The 19854-nt window shown below is 30.6% G+C and overlaps 2 protein-coding genes across 4 annotated transcripts in view; both read right to left on the reverse strand.

The window, feature by feature from the left end:
• LOC116777326 (unconventional myosin-XVIIIa) overlaps positions 1-10374 on the reverse strand; it is a 112106-nt gene extending 101732 nt beyond the window's left edge. For both annotated transcript variants that reach the window (XM_032670810.2, XM_032670809.2), the window contains exon 1: positions 10088-10374. The gene's annotated coding sequence lies outside the window, so the exon portion shown is untranslated. The remainder of the gene's footprint in view (positions 1-10087) is intronic.
• A 1448-nt stretch (positions 10375-11822) lies between these two features.
• LOC116777487 (sodium/calcium exchanger regulatory protein 1) lies at positions 11823-18530 on the reverse strand. 2 transcript variants are annotated; one of them, XM_032671053.2, is made up of 4 exons: positions 18360-18530; positions 13016-13182; positions 12336-12446; positions 11823-12094 (listed from the first exon to the last, which is right to left on the reverse strand). In XM_032671053.2, exons 1-4 carry the CDS (start codon positions 18427-18429, stop codon positions 12044-12046), a joined length of 399 nt encoding a protein of 132 aa, XP_032526944.1. In that variant the 5' UTR covers positions 18430-18530; the 3' UTR covers positions 11823-12043. The 2 variants fall into 2 exon arrangements, with proteins under 2 accessions (XP_032526944.1, XP_061382214.1); XM_061526230.1 differs by lacking the exon at positions 18360-18530 and adding an exon at positions 13318-13405.
• Positions 18531-19854: the final 1324 nt, after the last annotated feature.

The following is a 19854-nucleotide window of genomic DNA, read 5'->3' on the forward strand; positions in this document are numbered from 1 at the left end:
AATGACGAGTTCCGGAAGCTTCTTCCTTATGAAGATATGAAAATCTACGAATGTTTTATTCGACGATGATTTCATATTTGAATTTTAATCAATGAATTTATATATTTGATTCGGTCCTCAATCGGTTTTATCAAAATACGAATACGTACGTAATAGAAGTCTTATCTATGATCAATTATAAACAGGTACATTGACAGTTCACTAAATAAAAAAGCCTCTACGTTCAGCAACTTTCCACCTTGGCATGAGAAAAAATAAAATCGATTAGATTGCATCACACAGAGTTTTTATATAGTTGAAATCGCAACCACTTTGACACAGCCTCGTGCAACTTATCTAGACACGCAGATGTTTTTCTTTTCACATTCTAGACCGTCGAAAATTATGGAATGGTCTCCATAACGTAAACATAACACCGTAACAATAGTGACACCGTTACTACTTGGAAACGACGTTCGATCCCATCTGAAATAACTGTCACCACATTCTATAATAATGTGTGCTTTGAATTAAACGAGCACCAACATGAATGCAAATGTACAATCCATTGTAACACAAAGATTTACTACCAATAAGGATTGTGATATCAATGTAATTTCAGCAAGCTAATATGATTATTATTCCGTCTATTTAAAACTCATTACAGCATATTACGTAGCACATGATGGTGACGCATTCCCGGGTCACAACTATCCTCCTCAGGAATCGGGAGCATTTCGTCAGACAAGGGCACTCTCCGCAAATGAACGCTTGGCAACTTTGTGCTTCTCGTATTGGCAAACGTTCAAAAAGCTCCTTTAAAGTTGCTCCGTTTCACATTTCAAGCTGGTCACAACTTACGTGACCATTTATCATATATTCAATCCTTATACTTGTAAAAGTACATCCGTCCGTTACTTTCAATGAAGCTCAAACGCAGGACTTGAATTGAAATTTTGGTATCTACTAACAACTGTAGTGAGAGTAGCAAGATGAGATACTATTACTTAAATGGAAGAACGTACATGTACATATAAAATTCTAAATAATTTTTCACTTATAAACATGTCTATTGGGAGTATCCGAGTTCCATTTCAATACAACTGCATTATAAAGAATCCGAAATTAATGACCTTAAACGGTGCTGCATAATAGACAAACGCATCATGTATGATAACAAGGGGCCATAATACGGTCAGTGGACACTGACCTCAATAATATGCGTTCCAGACTCGAAGACGCCTCACGCATTTAATGACTTACCAATAAACATATTGTAATAAAAGTGACAAACCTACTTATAGTAAGCAGTGCTTACACGTAAGATTCTATTAAAATATAGAGAGATTTAGAATAAGTATCATCATGTAACAAAAACGTATTCCAACAAAAAATTATTTAAGCTTATTTATTTGAAAATTATATAAATATTTAAACTTTCACAGAAATCTAGTTATAAAAACCCTCTAAGTAAAAGGAACTCTTAAATAGCGAGTTAAAACCAAGTAGGATTAAGCTCTTACAGATTCATCATTCAATTCATTGAAATAGTATTGAATACTATTATAAAAAATTATTATATATTAACGGTTTACGGTATACATATTAAAATTTTAATCTCGGCTATTGATTTTTTATTAATTATAATGCAGCACACTCTCGAATCGTGACCCGTCTCTCACATACTTATAACTTTCGTCTAAATTACCAACACTGAACACACATAAATCACAAAATTATTACATGTCATGGAAAAGTCATTATATGATACAATTGTATGTTTCGCTTAATGTATAGGTGTATTATTGTATGATAATATAGAAATTAAAAGTACTAAATTGTTATTAAAGGATGTATTGATAAACTTTCAAGCAATTAAACTATTAACAGAATTTCTCGATAGTCTGATTCAGACTACGTATATGTAAGTATAATTGAGGCTTTAATTTTAGTGGGTTCGACTTATGTACCATCCTTTGTAGCTTTGTATCGAGGAAGCTTTCCTTGGTGATATTCGGTGATCAGCTGATGAAAATGTTTTAATAATTTAATACGGACAAATACATAACTTGGACAATATAGAACATTTGTAGTAACTAAAATATGTATACTATTTGTTTAATTAAAATGAAAATTTTAAATTTTCATAGTCATACACTTCCTGCAGGTATTGAAAGGATACCAGTTAAGTCCTCGGACTTATTATAAAAAACAAGATATTTAACTTATAGTGCCTAACAAGGGGTAGTGCCTAACATAGCTTAACTGATTTTTGATTGAAAATGATTTATTTTCTTAGTTCTATTTATTGACTCCAAAAATATAGACTTCATATATTATGAGGCATACAAATAATATTACGCGAAACTCATAGAAACTTACTGTTCAAAATATCAAATAATTTATCTTCATACTAATGAAATGATTAGAGATTTAGAGTTACGCGCTAATTATAGATAAACTACTGAATAAAATAAATTAAATTTAAAAAGAGTAATTTCTAATACAGTTGTACATTATCTAAAGTAACAATAGCCATATCATCATTTAGTATAGAGTTATTAAAGTTTTGAGAAAACAAATTTTTTTACTAGCACTTCGATAATGTTAGTTTTATTGCGCATACGAACTATGTTTAAATATTGGACAAAAGAAAGAAAGTCGAGTGCATCAGCTAGTTATACCATAACTCTCATCATAGATATGAATTTTATATGTTACGAAGTTTGTATTATCCTTTCCGATTTCGTGTCATTGTCCGTTCAATCACGAGGTCACGGTCAATGGTAATCGCCCACTGCAACATTTACATGTACAAGTAAGTGGGTTAAATAATTGATACAATTTAGACACGGAATAGTTCAGGAAGATGTGACTTAAAAATATATTAAACAAAGCACACCTTACACTTAATTACGGTCCGATACGCCCCAGTATTAATAGACACATGAAGGAAATACCTATTATCCTTTTTGATGTAAACCAAACGTCATAGTTGTAAAATTATCATTTGTCCTAAAGTAAATGTAAATGTGACTCAAAAAAGATTATAAACATTCAGGTGTTTATGAAATTATGAATTTCTAAAATGTGTGTATGTTGCAGTAAAAAATATTCAAACAATTTTTTGCCTTCCTCTGGAACAGTCGCGTCCAATAGTTTACTTATAACAGAATATGTACATATTTATAAAGAGCATTTATTAACAAAAATAATTATTCATATATATTAATATTTCATAATATCTCAATCTATACAATATGTTTTACTTTTACTTTTCACCAGTTGTTTATGTCATATTAAAATCGCAATACAATATAATTTCCAATTCGCTGATCTCGTCAAAGCCGCGAACCGCGGCCCGTGTCGTAGATCATGAGTTATGTGACCTTCAAATGTAAAAGACAAACCGTAACTAGAATATCATATAATTAGAAAAAGTATTAGAAGGTAGACTAAAGGGATATTCACGTATTTTGATAAGTTACAGCTATTAGACAGATCGAAGAAAGGATACATCTGATGTTAATAAGTAGGAATATAGATTTTGATTTTCATTAAAAGGATGGTAATTGTTGTTGATTATAGTCAAACATTTTATATAACATAATAGACTGTAACTTCGATCCACACTTTATTAAGTCCTGGCTAGCGATTCCCATTCACGTGTCATTATTATTTTATACTTATAATAAAAACGATGATATATTCATGAATTGTTAATGTTTTTGTTAATGCTATCGTAAAGTTTTTAGTCGTAAAATCCATGCACGTTCTGGACGGGGTAATAAAGGCATCTCGTCGTCACACAGCATTCCAAGCTATTGTTGCATATGACGTGACTTGTTAAAATTTCATATGAAATATTAATGTGCACAATATTTGTGCATTCACATTTGACCACAACAAGGTATGTATTTATAATATGTTACGATAAAATACATTTCTCATTAATTTTCACAAATAAATTTCTGTCACACTAATTCTGAGCTGACAATCTAGTAAAAAAAAATTGCTTTATAACACATCGATGGCGTACGCTATATAAAGAATTAGTTTCGCACGCAAACTCCACAATGAATACGCAACTGAGTTCAATCACCCTATTACACAACATCAGAGAGCTTTCATCCACTATTGGCCTACTAAGGCATAAGAACCGTGTAATTTGTATTTTATACACGCTGCTAACCTAGCATACATTCTGAAAGAATCTTGTCCAAATAATTTAAGGTAACAATTGAATATCATTAGTAGGTAGACCACTGTGAAATTAAGTTTCTCTACTTAATATTATGAATTAATTATAATCATATTCTTGTATTTATGTTTTCCTCATATTAAAAAGTGACTCTCCTTTTGTGATGATCCTTCTACAATGAACTCCGGTTCATGAATGAAAAGCAGTAAAGCTGTTAAAGTAAATCCTTGCTCGCGACTCTCGGAAATTTATGAATGAAAACATATAAGAAGCAAATATACATTTAATTTTTAATTTCTGTACTGAAATAGTAGCAACACAAAAATAAAAACAAACAGAAGAAAAATTTTCGTCGATTTAATTACTTAAAATTGAATAACTCATATTTGTATAAATATAAAATGACGGCCGAAATAAAGTCCTTATGATGTTGTTTTCGTGGACGTTTGCCAAAAGGAAACCAAATCAAAAATTTACATCAAATTAACTCGAGCGTAAACAATGGCTTTTGAATATCACTTTAGTTATTGAATTGAGTGACGCCACTCTTGATGAGAGCTATTGACTCATCGTAATAAGTTTTTTATGGAATGACAAAACACTACCTTTGTCAGCCTATAAAGATTAAGAGATACGGGTCCCCCCTTTACGAAAAACTATGTAAAGGGGAAAAGAAATGCTCGTAACTTGCAGGATCCATTACTTTAAATTTTAAAAATATTGGTACATCCGAACTCAATCCTACAAAAGTTTTCTCGTATGTACAAAACATCAAATTTTATTTCATATTTTCATAGTGTTCCGTCAAAACTGTGAATTCGTTTATATTTGTTCATCGGTCCCTAGCCCCGTTAGATCTGCGCATCAGTACGCGACGGGTCAACGTACGCGGAAGAAAGGAAATTGGTGAATTACTAGCACAGCTACAGCTCTACCAAACCTACAGTATCGAGTTCGAATTAATCCATAACAACTAAACATCACACGTTAGCGTAATGATTTATTTATATGCAAATAAAATAAAAAGTTATTTATCAGATTTTATGTTACAATAAGTGATTATTATAATGTATACACAAATTTATGGTAATTCTATAACGAACGGTTCAGACGGTCGTAGTTTCTATTTAAATTTCAGGTCAATGTCTGATGACGGCCACACATGTTACATTTAATTGTGATCATAAACGTCATGTTTACAAATTATATTAAATGAAGCTGATCGCAGAGCGATGTTTGTGTTATCGAATGTAAGAAACCGCCCTCCCCGGATGCTCTTCCGTTTGTTTTGATTGAAAGGCTGTTGTAACAGTTCTGTTATAAACAGCGCCTATTATAAGGGAAGCACGGATAACGATTTCCCTTCGTAGTTACAAAACTTTTTGTATGGCTTTATACGCTTAATTACTTCTGTACATGTTTTTTTTAATTTGCTAGATTTATATTTTAAACTTCGTTGACATATACTCACTCTTAAACACCCTCAATATCCCTCCAGAGGTTTCGTTACACCTATGCTTTAAATTACAAATACATAAACTCCATTACGTAAATATCCATGCATATTAGTGAGACTGATGTAAAATTGACATTTTAAAATCATACACACCATACCATATATGACATTCCTAAGGTAACTTTCCATAAGTACAAAAGATAATCCCTAAGTAATGTGTTCACAAACTGGAGGCGACAAATATTTGATGTATATAATCCCTATACAGCTATCTGCTTGTTGGTTGTATGTTGAATCATAGAACTAATTGGGTTAATCAACACGTACTGCCAATTAACATGCTGTTGTTACCCAGTTTAAATGATATTACGCAAATTTTCCTGTGTCGTCTCAAAAATATAATCATGTTGAGGAAATGTATATAGCTTCATTTATAGAACATTACAGATTGAATAAGGTATTTAGTCATTGGATCACAATTATGTACATTTATTAGCGATCGCTGTCATCTGTGAGTTAATCGTTTTTTATAACGTTATAGGACATGGTCTCTCTTAATATGCTCTTCACGTTTATGTCAGACGGAAACAAAGTATTTTTTTTTTCACTTTTTATTAAAATCGTATGCAGTAAGTGTAACAGCATCGCTGCATTGCGCTCTATGACGTCATAGCAACTGCAGGACATATGTTTAAAATGTTGTACCTACTCTTACAAGATTATCTGAAATATATCGGATACACGTCTTTAAGTTACAATAAAACAAAATCAAAAGAGTTTTTATATTTTTCTTAACTAATACGTACTTTTTTATATCAATAGTTAATCTTCTATGGTAGAGATGTGACAGATAACTACAGAAAACTTTAGTTTTATTAGAAAAAGGTTATACTATTTGAACCAGCAATTATTCTAATTGCAATGTTTTATGCTAACCAAAAAAGAAAATAAATGCTCGTATATTTTTAGGTTACAAAAGATGATATTATAATACGTCGTAAAGACTATGCGGATCTTTATGAGGGTATTGAACTAAGTTCCTTTTGTTATACAATCCTCTGTTATACCGTAGTACGAAGTACATTCATGAAAAGCTATTGGACACAGTTGATTGTGAGTTATACAATCTTCTAGAATTATCTTTTTAGCATAACAAAAGTTTACTTGGGAATCAATAAGAATGAAAATTCAATCTACATGAGAAGGAGTCAAACATATCCTCGCTATCACGAGAGTCAGTTCCTTTGCCTATACGCTTTTCCCACAGCAACAAGGAATATTTTAATTTGAATCTACATAATATAAAAAAGTCCCTTTTCTGTTAGATGTTAAAACAGTAGAATTTTCAATGTATCCTAATTTGACTAAATTCAAAGTTTTACTCCTCTCAATATCTCACTAGTGAATAGTTATATGGTATATGGGGAATTGTTCCTACAAAGCCGTAGCTACGACGTTGTTGTAAAATGTATTAAAATATCTCATTCCTATTATAGGTCTACGAAGTCGGAAAGCGACAGTATTATTACATAAAAAAAAAAAAAAAACAAAACGAACTTTTTAATAAACCTTTGTATCTATTTCACATACTTAAGTATGTTTAAAATACGTATATGTATTTCAAAAAATATAATTATAATTAAAACTGTCATTAATCTATGATACAGTGCATTTTGAGGAATTTATGTTAAAATATTTGTTACCCCAATTTGAGCGCGTTATGAGTAATTTTATTTCGAAAATGCAACAGTTTATACATGTTTTTGTTTATAGTTTTTTATTTATAATTTTATTTAACTTATTTAAGGGTCTTTATTGCGAGGTAACTTGCCCTTTAATTTATTACATTCTAACTAATCGATTCGTAATCCAACCAAAGATCTTACTCTGCTAAGTGGAACTTAGATTTGACCTTCCTCAAATAGTTTCATTAATAAGTACACGACTGGGTGAACCACAGTGCTAGCTTGCATTTTATATGACGTGGAAGCCCACGATAATTTCTCCTTGTCCCTTTCATTTAATACCCAGGGGGGGATTGAAAAAAAAAATCCACCATTTTGTGGCGGCGGCCATCTTAAATTTAGATTTTGGATAATGTACTGTGTTTTACTTGTCAGACCCTTTCATTAAATACCGTCAATAATTTTTAGCGTCGGCTATTTTCAACATTCAATGAATTTTAGTATACGTAATATTGTCACCAGAACCAACGACGCATTCCAAATTTCAGACAAATCGGTTGTCGGGAAGCTGTTGAAATTTCAATTACTTAATTTGACACAACAAAAAACAAATTGAGTAGACTAAATAAAACCATTTAAATACGTAAATAAATAAGATTTGCTGAAATTGTACCGCTTTTTGATTTAGTCTTTTTGTTCTGGTGACTTATTCATAAATTTTTATTAAAATTTTATTATCTGTTAGTTAATAGTTAATATATATTAATATATCGTAATTTTGGCATAACCTCCATAACATAACATAGAAAAAGCTTTGTAATAAATAATTAAATACATATAATATATATATTGATTTAACTTTATATTTTCTTATATCTCAATGTTGGTTTTAATTTTATACGCCGCCAGTATTATCGTCGCGTATCGTACGTCTGTATACAATCCAATTAACAGTAATCCTCTGGATTCGTTAATCTCATTCGAAAAAAAAACTAAACCTAAGAGAAATATTAAGTAACATTAATAACGAAAATCGAGATCGAATTTGAAAAATATAGAACCTCATTTCATATTTGAACCACATATTTTCAATATGTTATAAAAAAAAAAACAACAAAATAAAATTGACATATATTTCATTTACTTAAAATGTAATGAAGTTCGAGATCTGAATTATTTACTTCGTTAGAGAAGTATTGAAGAGTTTTTACGTCCGTGTTTTTCCTACAACAGATATTAAAAAAAAATATATATGAAAAAAAAATTCTACAATATGCAAATCAATCTCTCAATATGAAGACGTACATAAATAATGCGAACTTAATATTTGTAATATGCTCCTTTTTCGTATTGGGTAAATAAATTTGTACGACGTCACATATTGAGTAACCCAGCTCGTAACAGGGGTCGGCAACTGGGGGTACTGCGCGTTATATCGATTGCGGCGAGACTCTGAACGACTCACGACAGAAACAGTGCCATCACATACATATAATTATTTATGAAGATTTTTTCAATAATTAAACTTACCAAAAACATAACTTATGTTAGCTACCTCTAACAACAATAGTATCAAAATAAAAATACATTAACATTAGTATAGTAGAATTCTTATGTTAGTTACGGATAAATCCTTCCTTCAATTACTCCAAACTATTAACAGCACATTTGGTAAATGATCCAGTCATACTTGTTGTGTAATAATTGTTAAACTCAGAGTATTTTTAAATGCTTGAGGAAATATATTTTTGTCAGTCCCCAAATATACACTTCCTGATTGAATCACATTAAACCTCTAAGAAATTTATCTAAAAATCATTGCATATCATATTATAAATCGACAAATATAAAACCTATTTTTAACATTTTCATTACTTTTTTTAATCAATTTCCTTGCTATTGTCACTATAAAAACATTATTAATAAGAAAAAACCCTGGCTTAACTGTGTTCAGGTATGAGGAAGTATACAAGCTTACTTTAATTTAATGGATTTTACAGAGTGACAATCGAGAAACCTCTCTGAGGTTTTAATCATACCTTGAATACAAATCATAATTACTTCCAGTAGAATAGTTGTAGAAAAAGGTTTGACCATCTCATTCTTTTTTAATTAAGTTAAAAATCACACACTTCTCTAAGTATTGTAAAATCTTAACATATTTCGAAGATTTCTTTCCAACTAAGATGTTTTAAATTTTTTGTTAAAAAAATTGTTTGTAATTTTTGTTTCATTTAACTCTTTTGGTAATTATTATAGACCAATTTATCAAGCTTTGGGACTTGTCTCTCTCCAAACAACTTATTTCATTAATATTTATGTAATTCCCTTAACTTCTATATGCTTAAGTTAAGTAACTAAAAGTACTCTACACATTTTAGCTATCCGCTGAGTATTTCTTTTAATTTTTTCCATACACTTTGCATTGTACATATATATGGATTAATTTACAGCAACATTTTATTTTTCTCAAGAAGTAAAAAAAAATATCACTTCCATTTTTATATTTTTACCAAAATTGGGAACACAGTACAAGTAAATATTTACATAGAATTATATTTTTACATATCCTAATGCCATAATTAGACTGCGTCCAAAGTTTGTTTAAAATGTGATACATAGTCATTAACAGAAGTTTAGTAATCTCTGTTTTTGATATGTTTAAAGTAATCTCTTAAATAGGTAAACTCTAGACGGTTACTATTGAAACATAAGGAAATAATCGTTTCAGTCAGAAACGAACGCTTTCTCTAAATATTTACTTACTTGTGCTTATTTTTAATACTCAGTTACTTGGACTAAGCCTGGTACGGTAGCCCTACACACAGAACACAACACTTATGATCCCTTTCATTATACACTTTTTAGTATCTCACACAAAAAAGAAGGAATAACACAATAGCATCATATTAGCCTTTCGTAATTAGTACTAATTCACAGCATCAACGATCACCAAAGCCTGGATTAACGACTTGATCTTTGTCGTTCACTTTGACAGATGTCGTAAACCGCGTTCCGAAGGCGTTAACCGAAACGTACTCAATATTGACACGCATCGAATACACTAAACTATAAGCTTAACAATGCCATACACAGCCGCAGTAGAATGAACCTTTCTTATCCAGATTATTTTAAAAGTAGCCATTTTATAGAATCTAATATGACACGATAGTGATTTTTAATTTGGTAGACTTATCAAATGATTCATACCGTTGCGTTCAATATAAAAAAATGGTTTCAATTTATTCTTTAAAACCTCATTTTGTCCTGATTATTATAATAGATAATTATTAATACTATTTTTACCTTTTATGGACATAACATTTTTGTAAAATAATTCAAGTAATTTTTTAAATATCTTAAAAGCGCCATCTCAGGCGCGTTTGTAGTACTACGTATTCAACTAAGGTTAGTATTGTAATAGTCTTTTTAATAACAGATGTCAGAGCACAAAATAGTGCCAAATTTATGTCTCCGTCCTTAGTGTGTAGAATTAATACGAGTTTACTGTAACTGTTTAAGAAAGACCTTTTTCTCATTTTGTATTAATAATTAATTAACGAGTAAAATAATATTTGAGGTTCTCAACGTTTGCAGAATACCTACAAATAAAATAAAATAAAAATAATGACAAAGTGACTCAGGGTTTAAGGTTTTACAACTATTTATCAATGTACCCACTATATAACTTTAGATTCTAAAACTGCCTTTTCCAGGTCGTTTGAGGTAATTTTTTTATACTTAAATTTTTTTGTCGATGATCTTTGTGATTATAGACTATAATTTCAACAACAACGTTAAAGCATCACGAAAAATTATAATTAAGCCAAACACATCTGCGAAAAGATTTAAGTCAAACCAATGACGATAGATTTTTTGAAGTCTGACACATTTTACCATAATAACTACAACATTTATTTCATTAAAATAAGTTAGTAAGGACACGAACTAACAAAACTTTACTTAGCTTTTGTGAACGTCTCTTAAAATTTTAAGAATACTATGACGTAATCATAAAATTTTCCTAATAATATATATCTTATAATAGGTAAATTTAGATGTTTACTTTGATTATTTTAAAGTTGACAAAGTCTGGTAGTGCAATATTTGGATTTGTTTAGGTTTTTTTTCTGAAAGTATTCAGCGAAGGTTTTATAATAAAATAAATATCATTCGCTTTTAGTTTGTTAAATACTTTATTTCATAAAATTACTAGATGGGAATGTTTTAAAAATCTAATTTGGTCAATATAATGTTTTAAATTTTTTTAATTAAGTAAAGATTGTCACTCCTTCAAGTAACGATAGTAGGGAAAGTTGTTATAGAACATCAAAATTTTATATTTATATTTTTTAATTATAAGGGGATATATTCTTATAAGATAATGCCATTTCCATTTAGACATATTCCTACGCATTTCATAACATTACTGGCCAGTTTCCGATTCTTACTCAAAGTATTTCTTCATAGCTCGTGTACAGGAGAAAATAAACACAAAAGGTAGGTAGGAAAAAACTTTATTTAAATATGCACTGAAAAACTTATACAGCTGTATGTTTCCAACATTATCACTAACTTTGGTAAAAGTACGAGAGCTTCGTACACCGACTTCATGGTGTTGCCAACATTCAATAACCTAATTATATAAGATAGTTGTGCTAAAGGGTACATATAAAATAATATAGGATAGAGTGCGGGCTCAGCCCAGCAGCCTTCACAAGTTTATTGTACCTTGTACACTCTTGTGCAAGTTACATCCTTAGCTGTCATAACCTGAAAAGGGACATTATATTTGATTATTAATTTTCATAAGGACTTTAGTTATACATTACTTAAATATTTCACATTTTTAATCAAATCATCAAATTGTTTTACTATATGTTGAATCTCAAGGATTTGATCAGTACAGATATAATATTAAGATTCAAATGCACAACAAAAATAATTGAAGGAGTTTTAAACATAACTCCTTTTATTAAAAAGGAACATTAAAAAAAAAGAATTCGCAACTCACAGCCTTCATCTCTTCGGGGCCGAATTCCCTGACGTAGGTGACCTCCAGCCCGTCAGCGGCTTTCTGAACCTGCTTCAAGGTGTTCCCTTCGAAGGTGCAAACGGACTTCACCTTAAAATGGACAAACGTTAATTATAACATACATTTAAATTAGTTTATTGCGTTGTCACTTGTAATACTATTTGAATAAACATTAATAGAATTTAAATTTGTTTATTGGCGCTCAGAGGGTGTTATTAAAACCGCTAATCCGAATATTATAGTAATCAGATCTGTTAAAATCTCATCACTTAAATGACTAAGGGTACATGTCTTTCATTTTAAGTATAATGTACTCCATTAATACACTATTAAGATATGGGTAAATTATTGGATTTAGATTCACTGAAGCAAAAACAGCTCTATATATATTTAAGGTCGCTAACAATGGTCATTGTAATCCTTCCGCGAAAACCTGCTAATGTTTGAAACCCGATTGGCTGTACCTAGCGGTTTTGTTTTGCTCTTTTTATAATACCAAAATACATATGAATTAAAAACTTGTTCTTATTTTAAAGATATCTTGCCCTTGTGTATCTTACGGATATCTTCTCAGAAACTTATCAATGCTAATATCAGGTTAAAATTAATATGAAAAGAAATATAGCACCTTAATGTTTATAGCACTAATACGATATTACCTTGGCACCATCAGCGCGCTCCTCGTCAAATTCCTCACCGGGCTTGAACTTCATCTCCGTGGTCTTGAAGGTGGATGACGTCACTAGGACAAAGTTGTCCCCGTCCTGACGCAGCTCCACAGTCGGCGTTACCGCATTAGCGGCCTTGCGGGTGATGAGACCAACGCCTGAAAAAAAAAAACAATGATTTAAACACTTTCATTTGATAAATACTCAAAAATTGTTACTCAATTTGCACATCCTACCAATTACAGTGCAGTACAGAACAATTCTAACCAATACAGGTTACATAGAAATCTCACCTAGGGCCTTCATAAAATCATCGAAGTTTTTTGATTCAATTAATTTGTATTTCTTCCCAGCGCATAAGAACATAGTAACAAGATACTATCTAGCGGTTTAACCTATCTGACAAACCACAACGCGGTGATACTTTAAAACACGCGTTAGACATTGTGATATTTGATAAAGAAGGTTTTCTCCAAATGAGGTTACCTTTAAAAGAGGTTGCATGAGTATTTTAAAAAGGAAAAAGATATGTACCTACTAATACTAAACAAAAAAAATCTCATGATAACAATGCAACCATTTATAACTATTAACTATTACTATTAATTATTCAATATGAAAATATTATGAACGTAGTCAGCGCTCAGCAATACATTACAGCAGACGTTTTAAATGTGTCAAGTGCATCTCAAAACAAACGTCTAATAATAAAAACCTATTCTAACTTCATGACTCACTCGTAAAATAAACTTTGTACAGCTACAACATAATATAATAAATAGCTGTTTTTATACCGCATTATAGAAATTCTAATGTTTGAATGTTGAAATCAACTCACAAAATTATAGCCCACAATACACAATCGATTATGACAAACGTTTTCCGTTAAACCTCATTGACATAATAGATGTAATCAGATTAATACAATATACATCAATAGACACTCTTTGTATCTACGAGGTGACTACTATAAGCAAGGTTCATTAGCGTTTTTAACAGGGAGCTATGAAAAACACCATTAGTTTTGTTCGTCCCTCGCTCAATGAGATATCGCGCGGATCAGAATTCTTTCTAGGAAGTTGGTATGAGGTTGTTTAACTCCTTACTGCAATACCGCATTCCCAGTCTAACAAGAAGCATCCACTTGTTTAATTAGATTGCAGACAATCGTAACGATATTTAGGCATATAAAATAATAAAATAAAATTCATAGCTAAATAAGAATGTCCATTTTACTATAACATATGAGTGGACATTAAGTATTAATTATAAAACAACCATAACGTGTTCATTGATGATAAACACAGGCTCTATTGAAACAATATGCGTCACTTTGTAAACAGTAGCTATTGAGAAATTCTCATTAAACTGTCACAGAGAAAAGGCAAATATTACAGACGGCAGCATTGTGTAAGTTCCACAGAAATAATTTATTATACTTTACGTATGATGTCATAATCTCACCATTTTAAATTAAACGAAGTACCTACATGAGTAAAGTCTTGTTTTATATTTGTTTAGTGATGTTAGTTTTCATGTGCCTAAATAATCGAGTAGCTGAAGCTATGAATCAATATCAAATGCTCCTTTCCTATTGGCCGTTTCGTGGGCGCGGTTCGTTTTCATTGGATAACTCGGGTGGTCCCATGTGGTGTCAAGGACAACGACCTTAGAATTGGCGTAATTTTTCAATTGAAAATCTATTTGTTTAAACAGTAAGTATGAACGATAAGATTTTTTAACAATGTTTTTTTAAGATTTTAAAGTTGAAAAAAAGAATATATTTATATATTAAAAAGAAGAAATGAGGATTAAATATTTATGTCAACCGATATATTTCCTCGTCTATAAATACGTTGGCGGTTGGCGTGGACGCGGACGCGGAGCGGTGACACCACACAGAGTACAGTGGACATTGATCTCGTTACATAGTACATTCGCTTGAATAGATCACTCGCAAAAAAAATATTTTTAGGACCATAGTCTACATAAAAAATAAATTGTCGAAAATCTTTTCCCACAGTTGCATTATTAAGCAAATCATGCTTAGGAACTTTATAATATTTACGTAAATGTAATATTAATGTTGCTAGCACGATACCATAACATCCCACGTATAGCGTGTATGATATTAGAACATGTCATCGATAATGCGGTTTTCCAGTAACGTATTTGACGTGTGAACACTAAAAACAAATAGTACTTCGTTCAATGAGGCGGTATTTAGAGCATCGTTATCGCTGGCATAAAATCATAAAACTGTTGCTTCAATAAAAATTTAAATATCGAATAGTATTTAAAGGCGCACCGGACAAGGGGTCACATTCAACCTAAAGTAAGCGTCTCGACTGTTATTGACTGAATTGAAGCTGATTGCTGGCCATTGCAGCAATTGCTGGCGACCAATAGTAGCTAATCGTACAACTATGCCGGGATATTCTCATGCGAGCCTAATTACATGAAAGGATCGTCCGATCTTATGTACTTTTGTTGTACCCTTCCGCTGCTTCCTTTGCCGGTTATTTGCAATTTAAGTCCTATTCAACTATGCAATCAAGTCCAATATGCGATTGTGGTGGGTTTATTATATTGGTTGGTCATGTACGTACTATTTTAAAACATTCTGCGGTCGTGATACTAACCTACATTAAGTTATGTAATACAAGTAAATTCCTATAATCAATCGATAAATTTTTAATGCCAAGACTATTAGGCTAAGGAACACTATCCGTGTAAAAAATTAGTTAATCTTTATTGATTTACGTACTTTTATCACAATAAATATTGTTATATAAGAATACTTCATATAATAAAATTAATGTTACAAAGTAGACTTGGGTAGGTAAGTTTTTCAAATAGAAAATTATACGTAATACACTATACAGTTCTGTTAGACGAGATTGTTTGCGATGTCGAGATAAGATCGTCTCCGGCGGTAATGTCAGCGGCTTAATTTTCACAGCGTTGTTAAATTCGAGATTACCGAACTTATGTTTGCGATGCACTTGGCCAAGGTGAGTCAGATAAGATATAATATGATAATTTTTTATCTAATATCCAAAGAGAATTTACCCATAACTCAATATAAATATTTATTACCAACCTTTATTGCAGATAAAATCAGAAAAATATTGTCTATGTTGTGTAATTAATATGCTAATATATTTTATATTCTTTAAAACCAATTAACATCGACTTCATGAACAATATACTTATGCGTTAAGAAGCACAGATAATAAAACGTTCAACTCATTTTTATCGCAATCGTTCGAGGAGAACAAACTTATTGATTCTATGTGAGAGCTATTGACATATGAACCGTTCTGACATTTATGAAATTAATGAAGTAGACTGCGACTAACAAAGATAAAAGTGAATATATACAAGAGAAACAAATGACTATATAATAAGATAGCACATATTCAAAAATTGTGATAAAAATATTTTAAGTTAGTCGTTAAAATTGGTTTTTTTACTAGTGTTTAACCGTTTGTTATAATTTAAATAACTGCAAAGAGTAAATGGTGTTGGAAGCCGGAGTGGTGACCAAGCGTGACGGTCATGATCCAAAAGATATGTGAAACATGATTCATGCAGATTTAAAAAAATGAATCATTTTTGCTTCAAATAATTTACAGCCACACTTTTTTTCTAACAAATTACACGCATGATAAAGTATCGGCGGATTCGCAATACAAATTTGTAAAAATATATCTTTCTCCATACTACGTTATACAGACGATATTTCGGAATCGGATACGGACAAGGCTTCAGTTACGACTTCGGCTTTGTAAAAACTTCGGATCATTAAACTTTTATTGCGCATAGTATTAAGAATTTTTAAGACATCCATTTCTTTGCATTAATAATTTGTGGAGGTATCTTAAGACTGTATTTTTGTTTAAAACTAAATCACCCACACCACCGGCGTGCACACAACCGAACAAGCATTATCTGTAAAATTACCCTCACCATACTCATGAAACCATAATTGTGATGTAATTTTTAATAAGACAGTTATTAACTTAGCAAAAAATAAGCCGATAAACAAACAACCTCACAAAGGCAACGTAGATAAGACCTTTTGAAGGGCTATTAAAAAGATAGCCTGTCTCTTCATCGATAAATGGACATGAATCAACATACATACATCCTTATCAATTTAAATATGCATTCAGATAATACCTACCTTACTAACCTATGTTATTCAATATAAATAATTATCACACACATTGACGGCGTCACATTATTACGTGTAATAAAAAATAACGCTAGGTTTTATTTAACTATTATGAATTTATGGAGTACGTCTTACGAAAATCGTGTAAATGTTGCCATCCCAAGAATAAAGCTCGTTTGTGAAAACCTGAAAGCCGACTGCCTTTTTAGGTTAGCTGTTAGCATAATTCTTGATCGAGACAATTTAACAACGTAACGTGTATATAATACAACTAAAATTGTGGGTAGTTTTGAAAAAAAATTAAGGTGTGAAGATAAAATATAATCGTGCTAGGAATATTTTGAATAGTCAAATAATTAGACAGTCATATTTTTCAAGTTACTTATTCATATTATAAACATTTTCATATACCAATATTTCGGATGTGTTCGGATCCTATTTTTCCATAACACGTTTCTTCTACTACCCTCAACATTATAGTTAGACTTACCGTTACTAAGTCAAACCAATATGGCGCTGGGTGGGCAGGTTCAATTGTCAAATACGCAAGACTCCACTTATAATAAAAAAATATCGTATATTGGCGAAGATGCATCTTTTAAAGCGAATGAGATTTAGTTATTTAAAGACGCCTTGAAAGCAAATTAAAAAAATAAATATGTAGTGCAAATTATAGTTCCTAAATAGAAAATATTAATTTTAAAACTAAAGCAAATGTAATCATTAAAAGTGATTTAATATTTTTTTAAGATTTTTTCAATGTCCAATTACAACAAAATTTATTCAGCAAAAATTAAATAAATTTAAAAGCAACAAATTATGTGCATTAAAATCATAATCAAGAAAATTTCATTTAATTTAAAAAGGTAAATAAATATGTTAAACAAGTTTAAATACAAGTTCGCAAAATTGTTGCCAGGTTTATTTTATGAGCTATTTTTTTTTTGTTAATGAATATATTTCAGTGTATTAAAGCACTATTAGCTATAAAAAAAAACAATCACGAACACCAAACTTTGCAAATAAATTAAGATGTGGGTAAAATTAAGATAGCGAGAAAAAAAAATGCATGGCGTTGTAACGGACGAAAGCCGGCCGGTTTGGATTTGTTGAAAATGTTTTTAAATGACGCTAGTAAAATCAAAAACTACTCACCAATAGTCTTCATGAACTCATCGAAGTTCTCAGAGGAGACCATTTTGTATTTCTTGCCAACGAATTCCATTTTGAAAATTTTTTCTTTATCGAGAGAGAAGTCGAGACGTGTTCACGTTGTGCCGTAGACAGCCAGAATGATATGCGAGCGCAAGGGGCGAGCACTTAAAGCGGGATTTGTAGTTAGTGCGCATGAACGAGAACGAACGAACTATTATGTATTGAACGAGCGACTGGCGAATGAGCGGCGAATGAAGTTATTATATTGATGACTGGAAACAGGAAAGCCGAACGCCCAACTCGATAACTAAGATGTATATTTAACAATGCGCTAATGACTAAACATTTCACGATCAATACTGAAATATACAAGTTTAATTGATTTAGAATACTTTTAAGTATATTTATAAAGAAAATAACTTTTCTGACTACATCTGAATTTATGAAATCTCTAAATGATTGATCAGAATTGTTTTATTATATACTTTTTATGTCATTCACTAGATAGATAAAGAAAACGAAGCGGATTTTTATTATATATACCAACATAGAATTACAATAGTATTTAATATCTATCCGTCATAATAAATACATGAAATTATTACGGCGAAGAAGAATTTTACATTAATCAAATTCAATGAAGAAGGGCCCATACTCCATAGTTGTTGCCGTTCAGTAACTTGTTGCTTTTATAAATAATTCATATATATTCAGAAATACAGGTTAAATTTCTTATAATGTGACGTTAGTTTAGTAAGAAGTGTGTATATTTTCTTTTTCTTTTGATTACCTTATATAGATACTGATAATAGACATTAAATCATTATAATGATGTTAAATTATTATAGTATTCTAAGTATATATAATACTTGTACAGAAAAAATAATACATGTATACTTAGAATAAACGTAAAAAGAATCTAAATTTAATGAAGAGTCAAAAAAATAATATTTTTAATAGCCCATATACGAAAAAAATACTTTATTCTATGTTAAGTTTCTACGAATTGTTATATCATATACAATGTCTTCTAGTATAAAATAAACTTATATTTTAATTTATAAGACATTTTTAAATTTAAATTTTTATTTATTAGTAGTCTATACTAACAGGCAACACCTAGTATGGAATGAGATAATTTATAGAAAAATCATTATATAGGACAGACATCGGAACTGTTTTCTGAACGAGTATCTCCTTTGATACATTCAAGAATTATATTTTTATTAATCTGGTGTAAAATTGTTAACCAACTTCTCCATCGCTGCGACAGCTTAACGTAACGTATTATTTTTAATGCCTTCTATTATATTTATTACTGTATGTCTTTAAATTTGCAATGCAAATAAATAAGATGGAGTAACTTTTATCATAATGTAAATCAACGATCAATGTCAATCGACAAATAGATTAAAAAAAATATTTCTTTTACATTGCATGCGTATGTAATATAATTCTACCCATATTATGAGGTGGATTCAAATATGCCCGTGTA

Source organism: Danaus plexippus, chromosome Z (assembly GCF_018135715.1).
Source record: "Danaus plexippus chromosome Z, MEX_DaPlex, whole genome shotgun sequence".
NCBI lineage: Eukaryota > Metazoa > Arthropoda > Insecta > Lepidoptera > Nymphalidae > Danaus > Danaus plexippus.

Coding starts and splice junctions, on each gene's coding strand:
- LOC116777487 (XM_061526230.1), bottom strand. CDS start 13,390: ATGTTCTTATGCGCTGGGAAGAAATACAAATTAATTGAATCAAAAAAC. Junction 13,183..13,317: donor TGATTTTATGAAGGCCCTAG/GTGAGATTTCTA, acceptor TTTTTTTTTCAG/GCGTTGGTCTCATCACCCGC. Junction 12,447..13,015: donor AGCGCGCTGATGGTGCCAAG/GTAATATCGTAT, acceptor GTCCATTTTAAG/GTGAAGTCCGTTTGCACCTT.